The following is a 19,947-nucleotide window of genomic DNA, read 5'->3' on the forward strand; positions in this document are numbered from 1 at the left end:
TATTTTTAATGATCATAGATGGCAAATTTCTGAATATTTCTCAAAGACATTCAATCATTTTATACATATATATACATACACATAAACATGTGTATGTATGTATATATTATGTGTGTATGTATAATCATGTGCACATGCAAATATGTATACACATATATTATATATTTACACAGTATACATGTATAAACAAATTATTGTCAATCAATTAATAATTTCACAATAGAAAAGGTCAATTAGGATTAAAGTGTGGCAGCTCAATTTCAGCTTTAACTAACCCTGGGATTTTGATATAGTGGTTCTAGAGAACCAAATAGAAATTATAGCAGTCTTACAATCAAATAAAATGATGAAATATAAATTATACCCCAAAAATAAAAATGGAGAAAAAAGAAATTTCTTATAAAATATTTCCAAATATTTAAGAAAACTAATTGAAGGCTTTGTAAATTTATAAATTCACCATCTATTGCCATTAAGAAAATGCTTCCAAATTTACAATGTCAAGCTACTTTCAAGTATAAAAATCTTAAAATGGGTATCTGGGGAAGTCATTGAACATAGAAAAGGAAGCAAAAAAAACCCCAAGCAAACAAACAAAGTCACTGCTATGTGCTTCCAGATGATTCCCATCTTACGCCACATTACTAAGCCTGCTATATTCTACTACAGGGGTATCAATAAAAAAAAAGCCAGAGGCTATACAAAACTTTCAAGTATGGAGCTAACCAGATTAAAATATAACCAGGAAATATTTTTTTTTTAAATAAAGAGAAATACAATAAAAATAGTCATGTCCAACTTTTTGTGTCCCATTTAAGGTTTTCTTGGCAGAGATATTTGAATGTTTTGCTACATCCTTCACCAGCTCATTTTACATATGAGAAACTGAGGCAGAGTTAAATGACTTGTCCAGAGTCACACAATTTTGTCTCAGGCCAGATTTGAACTCCAGAAATTGGATCTTCATGACTCCAGGCCTAGCATTCTAACACCTGTACCACATATCTGTTATAAAAAAAAAAAAAAAAAAAAAAAAAAAAAAAAAGGAAAAAAATCCTAAAGAAAGAAAGGAAGGAAAAAAGGGAGAAAGAGACAAAGAAGAAAGGAGGGAAAGAGAGACAGAAAGATAGAAAGAATGAAAGATACAGAGAGAAAAAAGAAAGACACAGAGAGAAAAAAGAGAGACAGAGAGATGGAGGGAGGGAAAAAGGGAGAAAGGAAAAAAGGAAGGAAAAAGGAAAGAAAGGAAACAGGAAATATAGCAACATGAATTAGAAAATCCTATCACTTCAACAAGGAACATGGTCAAGACAGTGTTCTGAACTGTGGAGATTTTCATCTAATCTTTCATATAAGGAGGCTTTGGAGAATTAAGTGACCTGTATAAGAATAAAAAGAATAGCTAGAGATTATGACACTCCCAAGTAAAAGAAATTATTGATTATTAATTTCATTCACCTTAATAAGAGAGACCTGGGTGGAACAATGCACCATAACTACTGGATTTGTAGGAAGGATGAATTGATTTCAAAGCCTTCGTCAAACATTTATTAGCTGGAAGAACATAAGCAACCTCTCTGTCAGCCTCAATTTTTTTGTCTGTAAAATGGGGATAAATATTTCACCTGCCTCACAAAGTTATTAGATCAAATGAGGTAACTTATCTAAAATACTTTGTATACTTATTTGATACTATAATTCTTCTTGTTATCGTAGTTTCAGTAGTCAGGAGAGAACCATTTGTTTGGTTTTATTCACTTATTAGGTAAACAAAAGTAATATGTAACTTTCAAGTATAATAATAAATTAACTTAGGAAGCAACAATACAATTTATCTGGGGCTAATACACCTGAGAACAAAAATATCAGAATTTGTTTAAAGCAAACAAAAAAGCTGAGCAAGAAACCAGTTATGAGTCATCAAAAGTATAAAACAACTTTAAAGACAGCATAGGATCTAATTATAGCTAAAAATGTGTCAAGAAATATAGAAATGATAGACTTATTCAGAAAAAAAATAATTTCCTAACAGCATGTGCCTGCAATCCCTAGTAGTAGCATAGCTGCAGCTAACAAAAAAAAAAAAAAAAAAAAACACACCAAAAAAAATTAGCAAGACTTTTAAAAAAGTTCTCCAGCCCTTTGTGTAAAAGAAGGGTGAACAAGCTTAAATTGGAAATTGAGCAGATCAAAAGTCCTGTGCTGGTCACTTGTGGTGTGAGGACTGTGAAGAGCCCATACAAATATGGGTTTTTAAATGTCTTAAATGAATGAATGGATAGATGGATGGATGGATGGATGGATGGATGGATGGATGGATGGATCAATGAAAACTTTAGCTGCAAATGAATATTTGGAGTGTTAAATGAAGTTGATTCTCTTAAATTCATTCTTTTTTCTCTTGGGTCAGATTTCAATAGTATATGATGGCTACTTCATGGAATAACTCTTTTCATACTTATATTTCTATCATATTTTAATTAAACTCTCTGGAGACTCAAAACCTTGGAGAAGCTTTTTATCTTAAAAATGAAGGAGACTCTAAGTTTATTAGCCAGGTAGTACTTTAGAATTCTAATGGTAGTAATTAAAGGTTTTCAAAAGATGAATTTAAATATGATTCAGAACAAAATCAAGCTAATATATAAACGTAGGAAAAAAACTCTGAAGCTTAAAATTCACATGATTACAATTTTGTACAACATTAACTTATTGAATGAAAATGGCTTTTGACTTTTGAATGATTTCTGATGGCAAACAGACAAATGCAAATTTATAGTTCAATTCCAGAATGACATATATACAAAAATAATGTATGCATATATGTGTAAAGGAAGTAATTTGTTTTCATACAAATATGTTTAATTAGAAACTTACTATGAGAGGGACTTCCAGGAGCCAAGATCACAGAGTAAGAGCAAATCATGGTAATTCTCCCATGTTTATCTCTAAAATAACCATAAAATAGCTCCTCAAAACAAATCCTAGAACAGCAGAACTAGTAAAGAGACAAGGTAAAACAAATCTTAAGCCCAAGAAATTTGGAAGAGTGGCAGAAAGCTCAGTCCAGGACAGGAAGCTTTCTAGAAAGACAGCAGCAAATCCCATTTCAGCAAGGCAGTGGGAAATTCTGAGCCCTGGATCAGTAGAACAAGCGCACATCAACATCAGGCTCCCACCCCACACATGCCTTAGCATAGCCAGTGGATAAACAGACTCTAGCTCTGAGAACCTCCATGTGCTTTAATGAAGTCCCTGGAAAACAGGCAACCTCCAGGTGCCAGACCATTTTGTGCTTCACTGTATCCTTAGAAAATGCAGAAACATCCTATTGGCCTCAGATAACTCTAAACATCAGTACTAGGACTCCAGCTCAGCACCAGGTAAGCTGTCAGACCCTTGCAGCCTACAGAAGTGCCAGTAAGCCCCACACAAACCTAACATTCTCAGCACAGCACCACACATAAGGGTTCCCCTTGGGCTTCAGGGTACCATAAATGCAGCACCAGGTAAATAGCCAGAGCCTGCAGCCCCTGGCACAAGAAATTTGAGACAGTTTTCTTCCCCCCCCCAAAGTAGAAATCAAGTTTAAAAGGAAGGAAAAATAAGAAAATAAATTTAAAAACTGATAACAGAAAACTATTATGGTAACATGGTAGATCAAGACACAAACTCAGAAGAGTACAGCAATGCCAAAACATTTTGAGGCCAAGTCTCAAATAAAAATGTGAAGTGGTCTCAAGCTCAGAAAGAACTCATTGAAGAGCTAAAAAAGGACCTTAAAATCATATAATAGAGATAGAAGAAAAATTGGGAGAAAATGAGAGGGATACAAGAAAATTAAGGGGGAAAAAAAGAGTCAATAGCTTGGGGAAAGAAAACATTTGTTTAAAAAGTAGAATTGGTCAGATGGAAAAGGAGACACAAAAATCCACAGAGGACAAAACAACTACTTAAAAATATAAATGGCTAAATAGAAAAGATAGTACAGAAACTAAATTCCACAAAAGTTAGAACAGGGAAGTTAATGACTCTGTGAGACATAAAAAATCAATCAAATAGAAACAATAAAATTTGAAGAAAATGTAGAGTAACATGGGAAAAACAACTGGATTTAGGAGAAATAAGGGCAAAATCATTCGACTACCTGAAAGCCATAATTTAAAAAGGACCTGGACAGCATCTTTCAGGAAATTTTCAAGTAAAATAGGCATTGAAAAAGTCCTCTTATCATCTCATGAAAGAAATCCCAAAATAAAAACTTCAATGAACATTTTATCCAAATTATAGCATTATCAAGTAAAGGAAAAATACTGCAAGGGACCAGAAAGAAAAAATTCTAATATTAGGGAGTTATAAATAAGATTACACAGGACTTAATAGCTTCAACATTAAATGATTGAAGTTCATGAAACATGATATTCCACAAAGGAGCTAGGACGACAACAAAAAATAATCACTTACCCAGTAGAATTAAACATAATATACTAAGGGGAAAAAAAAAGATCATTCAGTAATAGAAGGATTTCAAATTTTCATATGGAAACCAGAATTAAACCAAAAATTTGATCTCCAATGTCAAGACCCAACAGAAGCATAAACAGGTAAAAGAAAAGAAAAAGAAAAAAAAAAAAAAAAAAAACATAAGCTATTCAATGGAGCTTAACTATTTACATCCCTACATGATTAAATGATACTTGTAGTTCTTTGAAATTTCATTGCTAATAGTTCAAACAGAAGGAACATACATAGAAAGTATAGGGATAAAATGAATTTGAATGAATGATAAAAAAATAAATAAAGTATGAAAAGTAGGAGCACACCAGTGACAGGATGGGAGAGGTACAAAGAAGTAAATTATTTCATATGAAGAGATATGAAAGATCTACTTCAGTAAGAGGAGGAAATGGGAAGGTAGACCAAAAAAGCATTGCTTGAACCTTAATTCTCATCAATATTGGCTCAAAGAAAGAATAATTTACACAATCATTGAATATAGAAATCTGTTTCACCAGATAGGGAAGAAAAGAGAGAATTAAATAAAGAGGTGAAGGTGGGGATGTACTAACTGAAGGTATAGCACACTAGAGGAAGTGGTAAACAGAAGCAAAACATTGGTGAGGAAGGAAAGGATAGATGAAAAGAAAGAGGACAAACAGGAGGAAAAATCCTACAAGAAACAGATTTGAAGCAAAGAAAAAACACCCAGATTAAAGGTAAGGGACTGAAGCAGATGATATTATATTTCAGCTAAAGTAAAACAAACAAACAAGCAAACAAAACAGGGGTAGCAATCTTGATCGCCGAAAAAGTAAAAGTAAAAAGAGACTTGATCAAAAAGAGATAAGGTGGAAAACTTGTTGAAAGTACCATAGACAAAGAAGCAATATCTATACTAAACACATATAGCAATCAGATTCCTAAAGGACAAGTTAAATGATTAAAATGCATTATGAAATGCAAAACAGGTCATTTTGGTTATATTGAAATAAAAAGCTTTTGTACAAACAAATCAATGTAACCAAGATGGGAGAGAAAGCAAAAACTTGGGAAACAATCTTTACAGCAAGTATTTCTATTAAAAGCCTCATTTTTCATATAAATAGAAAACTGAGTCAAATTTATAAGAATTTTAGTTCTTTTCCAATTCTTGAATGTTCAAATGATATGAACAGTCACTTTTGCTTAGAGAAATGCAAATTAAGCCAAGTCAAACATCACTTCACATATTCCAAATTGGCTAATATGACACACACACACCCCGAATTAAAGGAAAATGATAGGATAATTGGGACACTAATGTAAAGTTGGTGGAGTTGTGAACTGATCCAATCATTCTGAAGAGCAACTTAAAACTATGCCCAAAGGGCAACCAAACTCTTCAAATTCTTTGATCCAGAAATACCATTATTCAGTTTATATCTCAAAGAGATCATAAAAAAGGGGAAATAACCTACATGGGCAAAAATATATTTATAGCAGTTCTTTTTGTGGTAGTAAAATATTAGAAATTGGGGAGATGCCTATCAATAGGGGAACAACTAAATGAGTATATGAAAGTAATGGAATATTATTGTGCAATAACAAATGATGAACAGGCAAATTTCAGAAAAATTTAGACTCTTGAAAAGTGAAATGAACAGAACCAGGAAAACATTTCAGACAGTAGCAGCAATATTGTGTGAGTATCAACTATGAATGAATCAACTCTTCTCAGTAACACAACAATCCAAGTTATGGAAAGAAAATTCTATTCATATCTAGATAAAGTACTGATGGATTCTGAATGCAGGTTGGAACATCATTTTTACATTTACTTTATCCTTTCTGGTATTTTATTTTAATTTTTTTTTCTGTTTCTTCTTTCACAACTGTGATTAATATAGAAATAAGTTTTATATGATATAACATACCAAATTGCCTACCATTTTCAGAAAAGAGGAGGAAATAGAGAAGGGAGAAAAACTTGGAACTCAAAATCTTGTAAAAGTGAATGCTAAAAATTGTTTTGACATATAATTGGAAAAGGAGATAACACTGTTTTTAAAAGTTACTAAGCTAATATAAAGATATATGATAAATGCCACAAAAGAAAGGGATTTTATTTTTATTTAAGTGTATTTTAGATATACTATGAAGTTGCATTCATACAAATGTGTGATTCCAGATCTTATTTGAGATGGTCTACAATGTTGTTCTAGAGTTCATTAATACAAAGAACCAAAATGTAGAAAGTGTTAGTTGGAGGAAGAAGGGAGAAGAAAGATCACACATTTGAAAAATTGCTTTGTTGAGACTGAAATTTTTAATAATCATCTTCATTTCATAATCATTTTATTTCTTAAAACCTACCAGATTATCAACTTCTCAAGAACAGGAATGGTGTCATTTAGATTTCCATATTCTTTTTTCCTTATAATGTGGTATATACACAATATTTATGGATTTGGAGATGGAAGGAATCTTCAAGTTACAATCCTATATTTTGCAGTTACTAAAACTGAGGCCCAAGATTAATCCAGGCAATAAATGGCAAAATCAGCCTATGAATACAGGTCTTGTGACTACAAATTAAAGAGTACAAGCTAGTTTGGATCTCTCGTGACCATAAAATACACTTGTTTCTTTAAAGTAACAAGTCATCATATAACCTTACCTTTGTGTCCTTCCTAAATAGTGCAGAACTATGTTCAGTTTGGTTCAATAGATTAATGGGAAGAGCCCACAGAACTATTTGAGTTTTATAGAGAGCAATATTGACAATTCAGCAAAACTGAATAAATACTTGAATGCCAAAATCATTTAAAAACTCTTTCAATCATTTCTTTTAGTAAGAGGATCAGCAAAGGGCTATCTAAATGACAGGCAAAAGGTTTGATCAAAGCAAAGGAATACCTTAGATCTTGGCTGATGGCAGAATTGATGAGTTGGAATAAACTTTGTCTTTTCTACTTTCCTCCAATTTTAATTAGCCTTAAAGTTGATCAGTCAAAATTATTTTTTCTATCACCGTTTGAGGCAGATTTGTCAGACAGAACTGCTCCCAAGGAGGAAGTATGATAATTTAGGATTATGTAGGGGAGTGAGAATAGGTCAAAAAAATGGCTAGTGTCTGATGAATGTATAATTTCCATCACCGTGCATATACCCATGATAGTATCTTATGCATATATTCAATTTGACTTATTTCTGACAATTTTTGAGTTATTTTTTGAACTAAATTAGTAACTTGTTTACTTTCCAGTATAAACGAATATATCTCCAGTGATTGCTTGAGGTTAGATAGCAATGGACCACTTAGTCTACACTCTTGGGAAAGCTGGACACCTCCTGATTAGGTATCATTAGATGGTGCATAATGTGCCAGACCTGGAGTCAAGAAGATTCATCTTTTTGAATTCAAGTCTGGCCTCAAAAACTTCTTAGTTGGATGACCTCAGGCAAATCATTTAACTCTATTGCATCAGATTCCTCATGTATAAAATGATCTGGAGAATAAAATAGCAAACCATTCTCTAAATCTTCCAAGAAAACCCCAAATGAGTTCACAAAGACTGAGACAAAACAGGTAGCAATGGGGAAGAATACAGTGAGCCTTATTCAGGCAATGCACAATGAAGATCTAGAGTAAAGTATAATATCCTTTATGACTCAAAAATAATATAGAACAGTCAAGTAGCCAAAAAAAGAGGTAATTGATGGACAAGCTATTTCCTAGCTTTGCTTGTGATGCCAAAAGAAAGAAGGAAATGCACTTATTATATGGATAACCACTATGGAGAAATTATGGCAATATGGGCAAAGGTCACATAAGGCTAAGGAGGCATAAAAGTTCATAATTTATACCATTAGAGGGAGTAGCTGTTTTTCATATTTAATATTCCTTCTCTAAAACTATTTTCAAAGAATTAATTTATTCAAAATCTTTTATAACTAGTGCTCATCCTTTAACCACTTTAATACAAATTGTAATGAGTATTTAAGGTCTTTTGAAAGAATTGGTTTATTTTTTTACTTCAAAATAGATAATTCTACCTTTGAATTAGCTGATCAATAATACTAAGTAAAATATTAAAGTTTCCCAAAGATGGTTGCTCTGCCAGAAGATGTATAGTGCACAATTCAAATGACAACAGTGTGGACCTTATAAATGGTCTGTGAACTTGTTTTTTAAAAGATATTTAGATAACTGTAGTTAAATTTCAATGTAATTGATTTCCTTTGCATTTATATGTATTTTATTTAATGTATTTTTAAATAAACAACATCGTGTTAAGAATGGGCCTATTAAAATCACTTGATAAAAGGGTCTGATAGGAAAAAAAAGTTATGTACTTCTGGTTTAGATGATCCTTTTTGCTGAGGAAATTTTACTGATTTTATTGAACTCTAAAACAATATTGTATACCATCTCAAATAAAATCTGGAATCACACAAAAGTTGACTTCAGTAATTGTAAAGTTAAAAAAAAAAAAGAGGTAGGAAGTGAGTGGGAATGGAATGAAGAATTCCTATTTTCCATATTATAATAAAAATATAAGTAACCCATTTATCAGTATTTATTTCTTGGGCAGACACCAAATATGAACAAACCAATGAATCGATGAATAGAAAGAAGAGAAAATCCTAGACATAATTTGGGAAATTATATAGTATATTGAATGATCCCAAGTTCTCTTTGAAACAAAAGCATTTTACTTTTCTGAAGATGATATGTGATTTGGTATTATAAATGAGAATGATAATACTTGACTTCAAAGAATTTATGACTTTTTAAGAAAAATGATGCATGTATGTAATATTATGATAAAAATAAAATATTCTAAATTCATGAGAATTATGACAAGTAAAATGAAATTTCTGAGGAGAGATATATTGCTTCAGAAAGGAAGGTCTTTGAAGAGCATTGAGAAAGTCACCCCTAAATTGTCCTATTTTTTGAAACAATTATCTTTTACCTTTTATCTTAAGTTATTTGTTGAAAACTGTCATGAATTAAACAATTGTGACTGAGGATTATGAGAATAGCATATTACTATTACCTTTTTCAATGTGTATCCTTTTAGATTCATGGCCAAGATCATGGCCAGCCAGATCCCCCTCTTTTGGACCAGGTAACACATTTGGTGACAAACCCATCAGCATCTGGTTCATGGAGAGCCCATTTTGATGAACAGCTGCTGATATAAAATAAAACATATATACACATACACAGTGATACTTTTAATAATAGTGTTCCATTTATGTTAAATTTCTTTTTTGTAAAAAGGAAATCCTACCTTATTGTCACTTAAGTAATTTTGAATTTTCTAGTCTATTTTGAATATCTTTTTTCTTTTCCAAAATTTGTGAATATACCATCAACTCTATGTCTTACTGCTCAAGATGGAATTTGGAAATGGAAATTTGAAACAAAATACCATCAGTAAATGCTGAATTTCAGGAAAGTAAAAGGAAATTTGCATCTGTTTATAATTTTAAAACTTAAAAATCCAGTCATAATTTTTTATCATAATTAAAAATAAATAATTTATTGTTTATTATTATTTAATTTTGGAGAAAAACATATGTAGCTTTCATCTTGAAAAATACCTTTGCAGTTGTTTAGTCATTTCAATCATGTCCATTTTTTTGTGCCCCTATTTGTAGTATTTTAGCAAAGATACTGGAATGATTTGCCATTTCCTTCTCCAGTTCACTTTACAAATGAGGAAATTGAGATAAAAAAGATTAAGTGGCTGGCCCAGGATCATGAACTCAAATCTTTCTGACTCTGGGCCCAGTACCATGCTACCTAACTGCTCTCAAAAATGTAGGGGTGTGTGTGTGTGTGTGTGTGTGTGTGTGTGTGTGTGTGTGTGTGTGTGTATGTGTGTGTTACACACATATATACATATATATGTACATATGTATGAATAGGTATATCTATCTATATATTTACATACATTTTATATATACATATATGTGCATATATCTATATATGTATGATACATATATACTGTATATATTATATATTGTACATATTGCATATCTATGTTTATTTGTATAGACACATACCTGTATATTTGGCTATCAGCAGGGGTATAATGGTAAATAATTAACAACAACACCCCTCCCAGAAAATTATGCAGAACATACTTTTAAGTATAATCTATATTACTGACATTTTCACCATTATTTTCTTAAGTTTAGACAACCAATAAAATAATAAATCAAATCCTGATTTGTAATGTTTATTGATTTCTAATACATAATTGATCATTAAAAATTCAAGATGCCACCAATTGGTTCTAGGATGCCATTTTCTGTGTATGTGTACTGAAATTCAATTGACATAAGTTTATATAATCATTTATTTTTTTGTTTGTTAAGGAATCATCTTTCTCTTAAGAAAATATTTTTCTCACATGAAAAACAATTTATGAAAATAACTGTGTTAGTAGAAAGAGCTATGAATTTGGAGCTAAGGAATCTGCTTTGAATCCTGACTCTTTCTCTGTTTGACTTGGGACAAATCACTAAACTTTTCTTGAATTGTTTCCAAATTCATAAAATGAGGTAGAAGAAAATGAACCTCTGAAGTTCCTTTCCAATTCAAAACCCACGATCCAACAAGTCTGTACGTAACTAATAATAATATACTCTGTCTAAATAAAGTCCATTTGTTAGTGCTTCGAACTAATCAGTCATTTTGTTTAAGGGGAAAAGAATAAGTAATGTTAGTCAGGGATTAAGTGTGGAAATAAGTAGCACTCCTTGATAAGGAGAAATATCTTCACTATTTGTTTTAAAATGTATACTTTTCAACTACTTTATCCAAGTTTTACATCTTGAGAGTTATTTCTGGGACACCAAATGAATTGTCATTTGTCTATTACTGGGTTTCTGGAGACTGGCATGGGAACACATTAGTATAATCTAAGATTGATTCCATATTATAGGATTGAAGTAATATTTTAAAATGTAATACTACTTTTTATGGAATGAATCTTAAAAATGTATATCTAATTTTAACTTTAATCAATAAATTCCAAACTCTCCAGCTTACTAAAGCTCTTTAATGACTAACAAAAAGTAAAATTTTTTTATTTTGCATTTTACTCCTTCAATTTCCCAAGTCTGTCCCTCTTTGTAAGAATTTGATAAAGAATTTGAAGTAGCCAAAATCATTGCTTGTAGGCTAGTTGAGGAATCAAAATAATGGGATGTACCATATTATCTTGGATAGTCAAATACTGAATAATTGAGAGCTGCATTCACTTCAGAAACTAATCTAAAAGGTTACTTTCCATTCCAAGCTCTGTTTCATAGCTCAAAGCTTTATGTGTGGTATTACAGAGTGGGAGTTTATATCAAAAACTGTTAATGTAGCATCATACCTTAGGATATTGCAAACTGGGAAACATAATGTTGAGAGATGGCTCTTGCTACAGAGCTTCAGAACATGATACATCTGAGATCTATTTGGAATGAGGGCATTTTGATTAGAAAAGCCAGCTGAACCTAATAAAGTTTAAAATGGTGACAAGGAAAAGTAGGTGACCTACGGATTCTATCAGAAGAACTCTCGGTCCGTGCAGGGGAGCTAGATACGCTGCTGCTTCGGTGAGATGATGGATGACTTCCAGGTCTTCGACCCTCTTCAAGGGAGGGGGCAGGAGAAGGACTGTCTGGAACACGTTCCTATATCCCCACAGGAAGAAAAATAATAATAATAATAAGTTAAATACAATAGCTCTCTTTTATACTGAATGATGTTTTTTTTTTTTTTTTTTTTTTTTTTCCTGATATAGTAGAAACATAATGTTAGGGTAAAGAAAAGGATTATTTTCATTTATATTCAGCTACATTAAAAACCTCCCCATTTATCTTGAGTTTTTCTCAGGATAGAAACAATGAACCCACAAAAGCCACACAAAGGAGGGAGAACAGAGAAGAATAGTCAGATAACATACATCTGGAAAAGTTGCATAGGCATACACTATTATAGAAATAGCAAAAGTTATATATAGCTTACATCTCCCTATTTGGAGAAAATGGAGCCCAAATAAGAGGAGCAAAAATATATAAAATGTAAGCCATTACGCCACAATGCAAGAATAGAGCAAAGTAGGCTTTAGTATTAAAGAATTTTCTTTTTTAAAGAAGTCTATGAATGGAGCTATTATAATCTGCTGTGTCAATGAGTATCTGAGGACTATTTAGAACATAGATTATTAATGTAATAGACCAAAATAATACCAGAAGAGTTATTAACATTTATTCCATCACTGATCTGCTACCTAGGCATCAGAAAGCCACATTTTTAGTAACCAACAAAGTCTACAAAAATAATGTACACATATTTTTCATAGAATTTCAGTGTGGGAAGGAACTTCAGTAAACAATCAATCTAATTTATCAAGAAAAAGAATCCCCATCAGCAGGATTCACAGACATACATATAACTTTGAAAGTTATATATCAAATGCATTACATATTTTGAAAGAGAAAACAAGCTTTATACAATGGAGGTCAACAACAATATAAACAAGTTGTATATGCAATGCTCTTCTGTTCTACTAAGTATCTATTATTTAAAGTTTGTGAAGTTCAGAATAAAAGCAAAATTTTAAAAAAGTAAAGAATTTCTACTCAGAGTAAAAAAGCAACTTTTGCGTAATGATCTCCAATGGAGAGGACCCACTGCTTTCTAAAGAATGCCATTATACTTTTGGATCATTCTAATTTTTAGGAAAATTTTCTTTATATCAAACCTAATTCTGCTTCTCTGAAACTTCTGTCCATTACTTTTAGCTCTTCTCTCTGGGATCAAACAGGACGAGTCTAATTATCCTTTTATATGATAGCTCTTCAAGTACACCAAAACAGCTCTCTTGTCCTCCTTGAGAATTCTATTGCCCATCCAAGGCTAAAAATAGCTAGTTGCATTAAACCAATCTTTTGTCTAGTTCATTCTAATTTCATTCTAATTTTGAGCATAGCAAAAACAAACAAAAAAATAAAACACTTTTAATGTTGTTTATTTAAAAGGAAAATAAATATTATAAAGCTTATATGTGAACTAGAAGGGAAAATATCTCTAGATATCTCCAGAGAATGAGAGAAAACAAGTGAAGTGAGAAAAGGGAAAATTGTGTTAATGGAGGCTATACATTTTATAGAATTAAAACTTCTATTCCAGAGTCAATGTAGTCTGTACTACTTTTTGCTTTTTATTTTGTTTACCATAAGTGATTTTGTATTAAAAAAATAATAATAAAACTTTCTAATTCTTTCTCATTTCTACTTCTTAATATTTCCATCATGAGCTCCTTACGGCTTCCACAATAGACTAGATCCTGCAAATACTTAGCAGAGAAGAATTATGCTACTCTTCAATTCTACACACTGCAATTAACATTATTGTAATCCAGTAAATAAATAGAATGAAAATAATATTCCCTACTTGGAGTAAAGAAGGAAATGCTATCCAACAAGTCCTTCCTTTGTAAAAGTGAGGAACTTAGGAAACATTCCTCTTTATGAAAGAACCCTTTACTTTCAAATTAATAAAAAAAGAAGATGGATTTTATTTTTTTAATTTTTATGAATTATAACTTGTGAAACTGCAATTTTAATATGATCATGGCTATAATGGCTATAAGGGTCTATAAAATTAAATGAAAACTTACATAAAAATTAGGGCAGACATATAATCAGACATTAGCACTAAACAATTAATGGCCAAATTGTTTCTGAAACACATATGTATAAATACACAAATTAAAATCAAAACTTTTATACAGAAATTATTAATAAAAATGTAACTGATATTTTTTAAAAAATCAAATGTAAAAATCAAATACTAGTCTAAATTAATCACTTTTTATCTTGGTAAGGAGAAACAATATATCTATTGGGTGACAATTGAAGGTAACTTCTTTCCTATTTAGGCGAAATTCTTCTAGTCTTTTAAGAGTTTACCTTAGCATCATAGAATCTGAGTTCAAATTCCAACTCGAAACCATTCGACCTTTGTGACAGTGGGCAAATTGTTTAATTTCTTGTGGTCTCAGTGTTCTTATCTATAAGATAAGGATTCAAATTAGACTGCCCCAGAAGTCTCATCCAGTTCCAGAACCTGTGTAAGTAGTTTCAAGTGCAGATCTTTATTTTTGTTGTTGTTGTTGTTTTGTTTTGTTTTTTCTAGCAGTAGGCTTGGAGTTAAGAGAACTAGACATACACTCAAGCTCTCTTCTCTAATAAGTATCAAAAAAAAAAACAAGCATTTGTCATGTGACCAGTGTTTATACTCTAAACACCTTTAGGTATATTAGATAATATAAAAGTTCCCTACTCTCTAAAAACACTCTAATGGGAATATAAGAGTTTATTGTCTAGTACCTCTTTGAATCTAAGTTCCTTCATCAACAAAATGTGGATAATTTATTACCTACATCACATGGTGATCAAGAAAAGTGTCTTGAAAATGCTATAACTTAGAATCATAGACTCTTAGAAATGGAAAAATCCAAAGAATTATCTAGGTAAAGGGGCAATTGATTCTCTTCTCTAAAATTTCTATTAAGTGGTCATCTGGTCTTTGCTCAAAATTTTCCAAATATACAATTTCACATCCTTTTTTTCATCCAAAATAAAAATCTTTTTTCCTCCAAACTAAAAGTTCTTAGGTACTTCCATTGTTGGTTATTGGCATAGGAGGCAATGTGTTTACAATTGAAAAGATACTAAAATTGGAGCTAAGAAGTTTTATTTAGGTTCTTACCTGTCACTAGATTTGTGACTCTGCCTGCATCACTTAACCACTCTGAAGTGTAAAAGGAGAACAAAAATGATAAAAATATATTGTGATTCCTGTTCTATAAAGTTGTGTGGAAGGAGCTTTGTAGACTTTAAAAGACTCAACATAGGTCAAAAAAAAGTATGCAGTAGAGAGGGGATTTGAACTCAGATATTCTTAGTTTCAAGACCAACTTTACTCACTAAAATACACACCATAAGATAGCAGGTTTTTTTTTTTTTTTGCTGTAACCTAAAGTTACTTGTCAGCATCAAAACCACCTTGTACAATTTTAATAAATGGTTCCTTAACAATTAGGGAGTGAGTTTGTCAAAAAAAAAAAAAATAAATAAGTAATAGGACTTATAACTTGACTAAGCTGTCTGTGTCTAAAAGAAGCTAGAGATTTTAATAGGTAGAAGTGAGGAAAAAATGCATTGAATATATGGTTGACCATCAGTGCAAATGGACAAAAGTGGGAAATCAAATATTGTATGCAGGAAAGGAAGCTCTGATTGTTACTAAAGGCTTTAGAAAATGAAATTGCCTACCTCAGAATGTAATATGAACCTCATCACTAGAGGTATTTAAGAAGAGAATAGAGAATCACTTAGGTACCTCTATTATAAACAGTTTGGAAGGGTAAGGTAAACTTTGGGGATTCTCAAAAGTCTTACTTTTTACTCTCTAACATGTACTCTTAGATACAGTGAGTGTCCTTGCTCTTCCACAAACTAGACTCTCCATCTATTAGTTCTTGACATTTTTTCTAGCTGTCCCTGGAATATCTTCTCCCCTTATCTCCACTTATTTTGTTGCCTGATTTTCTTTCAAATACCACCAAAAATTCAACCTTCTACATGAAACCTTTTCCAATTCTACTTCATTCTTCTTTCATTCAGTCTTCCCTTTCAATTCAACCCCATTCAAATGAACATTTATTAAGTGTCTGTTATATGGCCTCTATTGTTCTTCTCTCTTCTAATTATCTCCTGCTAATCCTGCATATAACATTAGTACATATCTGTTTGCTTGTTATCTTCCTCTTTAGATTGTGAGCTTCTTGAGAAGAGACAATATCTTTTGCCTCTTTTTGTATCCCCAGTGTTTTTAGCACAGGATCTGACAATAAATATGTATTGACTCATTGATTGACTAATCCAAAGCATTTATTTTTATATTCCTACATTAATTGATTAGAAAGTAATCCCTAAGAAAAATGACCCCCCCAAACAAAAAATTTCTCATAATGGATAAAATTAAGGGGCAACTTAAATGTCATAAATAAAGGGTTAGTCAAGAGAAGATGTTATTTACATGTGTTAGTTTCTGATTGAACTACTATTGAAATCTGTCCTGAATAGCATGTGAAAAATAGATGTATTCTCATTTAGAATTTAGAATTTGGCATAATCTCACTGTTACTCTGAAGCACAGATTCAAATTTAATAGCCACTGCCAATAGTGTTTACAACCACTAAAGAATCTCCCCATGTGTGTGCAGTGAAAAAGTCTATTGACAAAATTAACATCATATATTCTTGAGCAAACAGACTATAACTGTCAAGATAATAGTGACTTGCATTAAGGTCATTATATAAGCACATATTGCCCTTTCAATCACTCAATCTCTCTCTCTCTCTCTCTCTCTCTCTCTCTCTCTCTCTCTCTCTCTCTCTCTCTCTCTCTCTCTCTCACACACACACACACACACACACACACACACACACACACACACACACATAAACAACACACAATGTGCATGTGTGAAATCCTTTCCAAAGCAACATTACTTACAAATAGGAAAAGACCTCAGAGTCTGGAAGATCTGAATTCTAGTCCCTAAACAAGTCTTTTAATTTATCAGTGACTTTCACAGCTCTCTAAATAAATCTATAAACTAGGTTGAAGAAGTTTATTTGCTTTGGTAGATGAAAGTACTATGAACCCAATCAACACAGATTAAAAAAACTATAATAAAACTTAAGTCCATTCTATAAGACTTTACTTCAAATAATTTTATCTTTTGAAGGATATCTCTGGTACCCTATCTAAATTAATGCAAAGAAAAACTATAGTTCAGGAATAGGTAGCTAAATAGCTAAATGTATGTTTTACTACATTTCAAAGGTACTAATGTGCTTTCTTTGAATATTCTAAATAATCAAATCACAAGTGGGTTGAAATTGAAAATTAACTTATAACGACTTTTTCTTTTCATTTAACATACAGAGTAGTAAGTGAAAATTTGTACACATACATTACACGCACACACACAAATGTGTATAAAATGTTCTTGTCCTTGTCAAAATTATAATGGCATATTTTCAATGTCTGAGTTATTTAAAAAGTTATTTATGATTTCAGGGTAGGGCTTTGTGGGAAGAATTTTACAACTCTTCCTTTTCCTTTACTCAATTATTGCTAATATTGTTTTAAGCATTTTTTTAAGTATCAATAATTATATATGTAAGAAATCTCTGTGGCTCTTCCTATGTTTAGTTCAACAAAGGGAATGTGCATTCTTGAAACAAATCAATTTTACTTTAAAGTCTTTCATTGCAAGTCCGGATTTCCTGTCATAATACATTTTGCAATGGTGCTAATGGAAGGCATGGAAATTTGATGTTACCTCGGAAGTATTTAACTCTTCACATTCAGCATAATCTTTCTTAGGCTACCCCCAGTGGCAATGGTTATGCTGCTAAAAATTCACTAGCTGATTAAAAAAAAAATTTCCACATAAATTTATAAGATGTCTGGCTACTCAATAAATATATTCAAGTCAGAGCTCATCTTTTCTATTTTCTATATTTTTAATGATCACATAGAAGAAATAAGAAAACACTCAGATAAGAATCAGGAATATAATGGATATTTTAATATTTAAATTTAAAAAACCAATTATTTGGTTTTGCAAGTTGCAATATTCTTAAGGATTATACCATTATACCATTTTAGGCTTATTTTAATTTTGATTATCATTGTTTGTTCATAGAGAAAGAATACAAGTAAAAAATTTTAAGCCAAGTGTTTTAAACATATGCAAATTGATACGAACTTAAGGGTGTTAGTATTCAACAGAAACTGTCTATAAATTGGAAAACAGCTTATTTAGTCATTTAACTTTATGTATAATTTCAATCTTTAGAACATGATGCATTGTTCTTTGAAGAATTTCATTAAAGTGAAATCCAGCAAGCAAGTAAAATTTGAATACATTGTTGTACAATAAATTAATTTATTTTAACAGCTTAATTCTTTTATAATATTTATATGCTTGCCATTACAGAATATAGTATAAGATGTAGAATAATGGAGACCACAAAAGACTGTTTCGAAGAGAACATCATAATTATTAATGAAACAAAACATAATGAGTTTTATTTTAACATAATAAGAAAAAGCAGAATGTTGTCTATAAAGCTAGAATTATCAGTTCATATGCACAATAGCCTTTAACCCAAAAAAATAATTTAAGAAGAACACAAGCAAAAGAATACTTAATTTAGTATTTCAAAATATTTCTCTACAATCTTGCATGATAAATCCACCAAAATACAATCTCTAGCAATTCTCCATCTTTATCAAAACTAGTCAACAAATGAAATTCAAGATGAAAACCCTCTCATTAAAAAAGAGGTCAAACAAAATTAATGATCCTGGAAGAGTTTTTATTTTTACTCCAAGTAGTCACTTAACAAGCCTTTCTTAAGCATCATGTATAATGTGGTCATTGTATATATAATTAGAAAAGTCAGTTCCTATCCTCAAAGAACTTAAATAATACTGAAAAAATGCAATATTTTCCAAGTCAGTTAAAGTCATAGGGTAGGGATATGCAATGTTTTTCAGGAGGAACAGCAAAGAAATGAATGATACTGTATCACAGAGTACATGGAGGAGAATGAAATATAAGAAAGGTATAAGAGTAAGGTAACTTATGAATCACTTTGATGATCCTAGGAGTAAGTAATAGGGAGATAATGAAGTTTATAAATATATCATAATCTCAAAATAAATTTGTCAAAATGCTCATAATTTCTGTAGCTTTTTTTAAAAAGTAACATTAGCTGCCAAATTATTTTCTATTGATTCATACTTATTCTCATTTATAGAGATTTAAAATAAATTAAATATTAGTAAAAAAAATCTTACAATTAGTTGGCCTAATTTTAGGTTTTCACATAATTGTTTTGATATAATTGTGAACTGATAAATTAGGATGCTAATTTATTCACATTTTTGAAAGTGGTGAATTTGAAGAATTTTTAATTTGGAGAATATTATATATGATATAGTAGGCTATGTAGAAGTTTCTTCCTACAGTCTGGTTCTCTGAGTCATGCTCATTAAATGATAGGAAAAAAGGCAAAGTTACTGTAAGTTACAAGTATAATCCTCAGACCTACAAAGTAGTCCTGTATTCTGTATGAATAAAAGGAAGAGCACAGCAGCAGAAGAAATTATTGGAATTAGGGAAGTAAGTGTATTTTAATCAGACAACATAATGTAAGTGGATTTCTTTTAAAATTTTAAAACCTTTTAATTTTTCAAATTCTCAAATTTTAAAATTTTAAGACAAAATATTTTTTTACATTTTTGGCTTTTACATAATTTGGACACTGTTCCTTATGACAATGTTTTTCATTAAATGAAAGAAA

At 31.1% G+C, this 19,947-nt stretch overlaps 1 protein-coding gene across 1 annotated transcript in view; it reads right to left on the minus strand.

Moving 5' to 3' along the window:
* The window catches only part of DACH1 (dachshund family transcription factor 1), a 482,607-nt gene that overhangs the window by 122,105 nt on the left and 340,555 nt on the right, over positions 1–19,947 (minus strand). The window contains 2 exon segments of the mRNA XM_074299233.1: positions 9,543–9,680; positions 12,048–12,183. Coding sequence (XP_074155334.1) covers positions 9,543–9,680; positions 12,048–12,183 — 274 coding nt within the window.

This window comes from Sminthopsis crassicaudata, chromosome 3 (genome assembly GCF_048593235.1).
Source record: "Sminthopsis crassicaudata isolate SCR6 chromosome 3, ASM4859323v1, whole genome shotgun sequence".
In the NCBI taxonomy this organism is placed as follows: domain Eukaryota; kingdom Metazoa; phylum Chordata; class Mammalia; order Dasyuromorphia; family Dasyuridae; genus Sminthopsis; species Sminthopsis crassicaudata.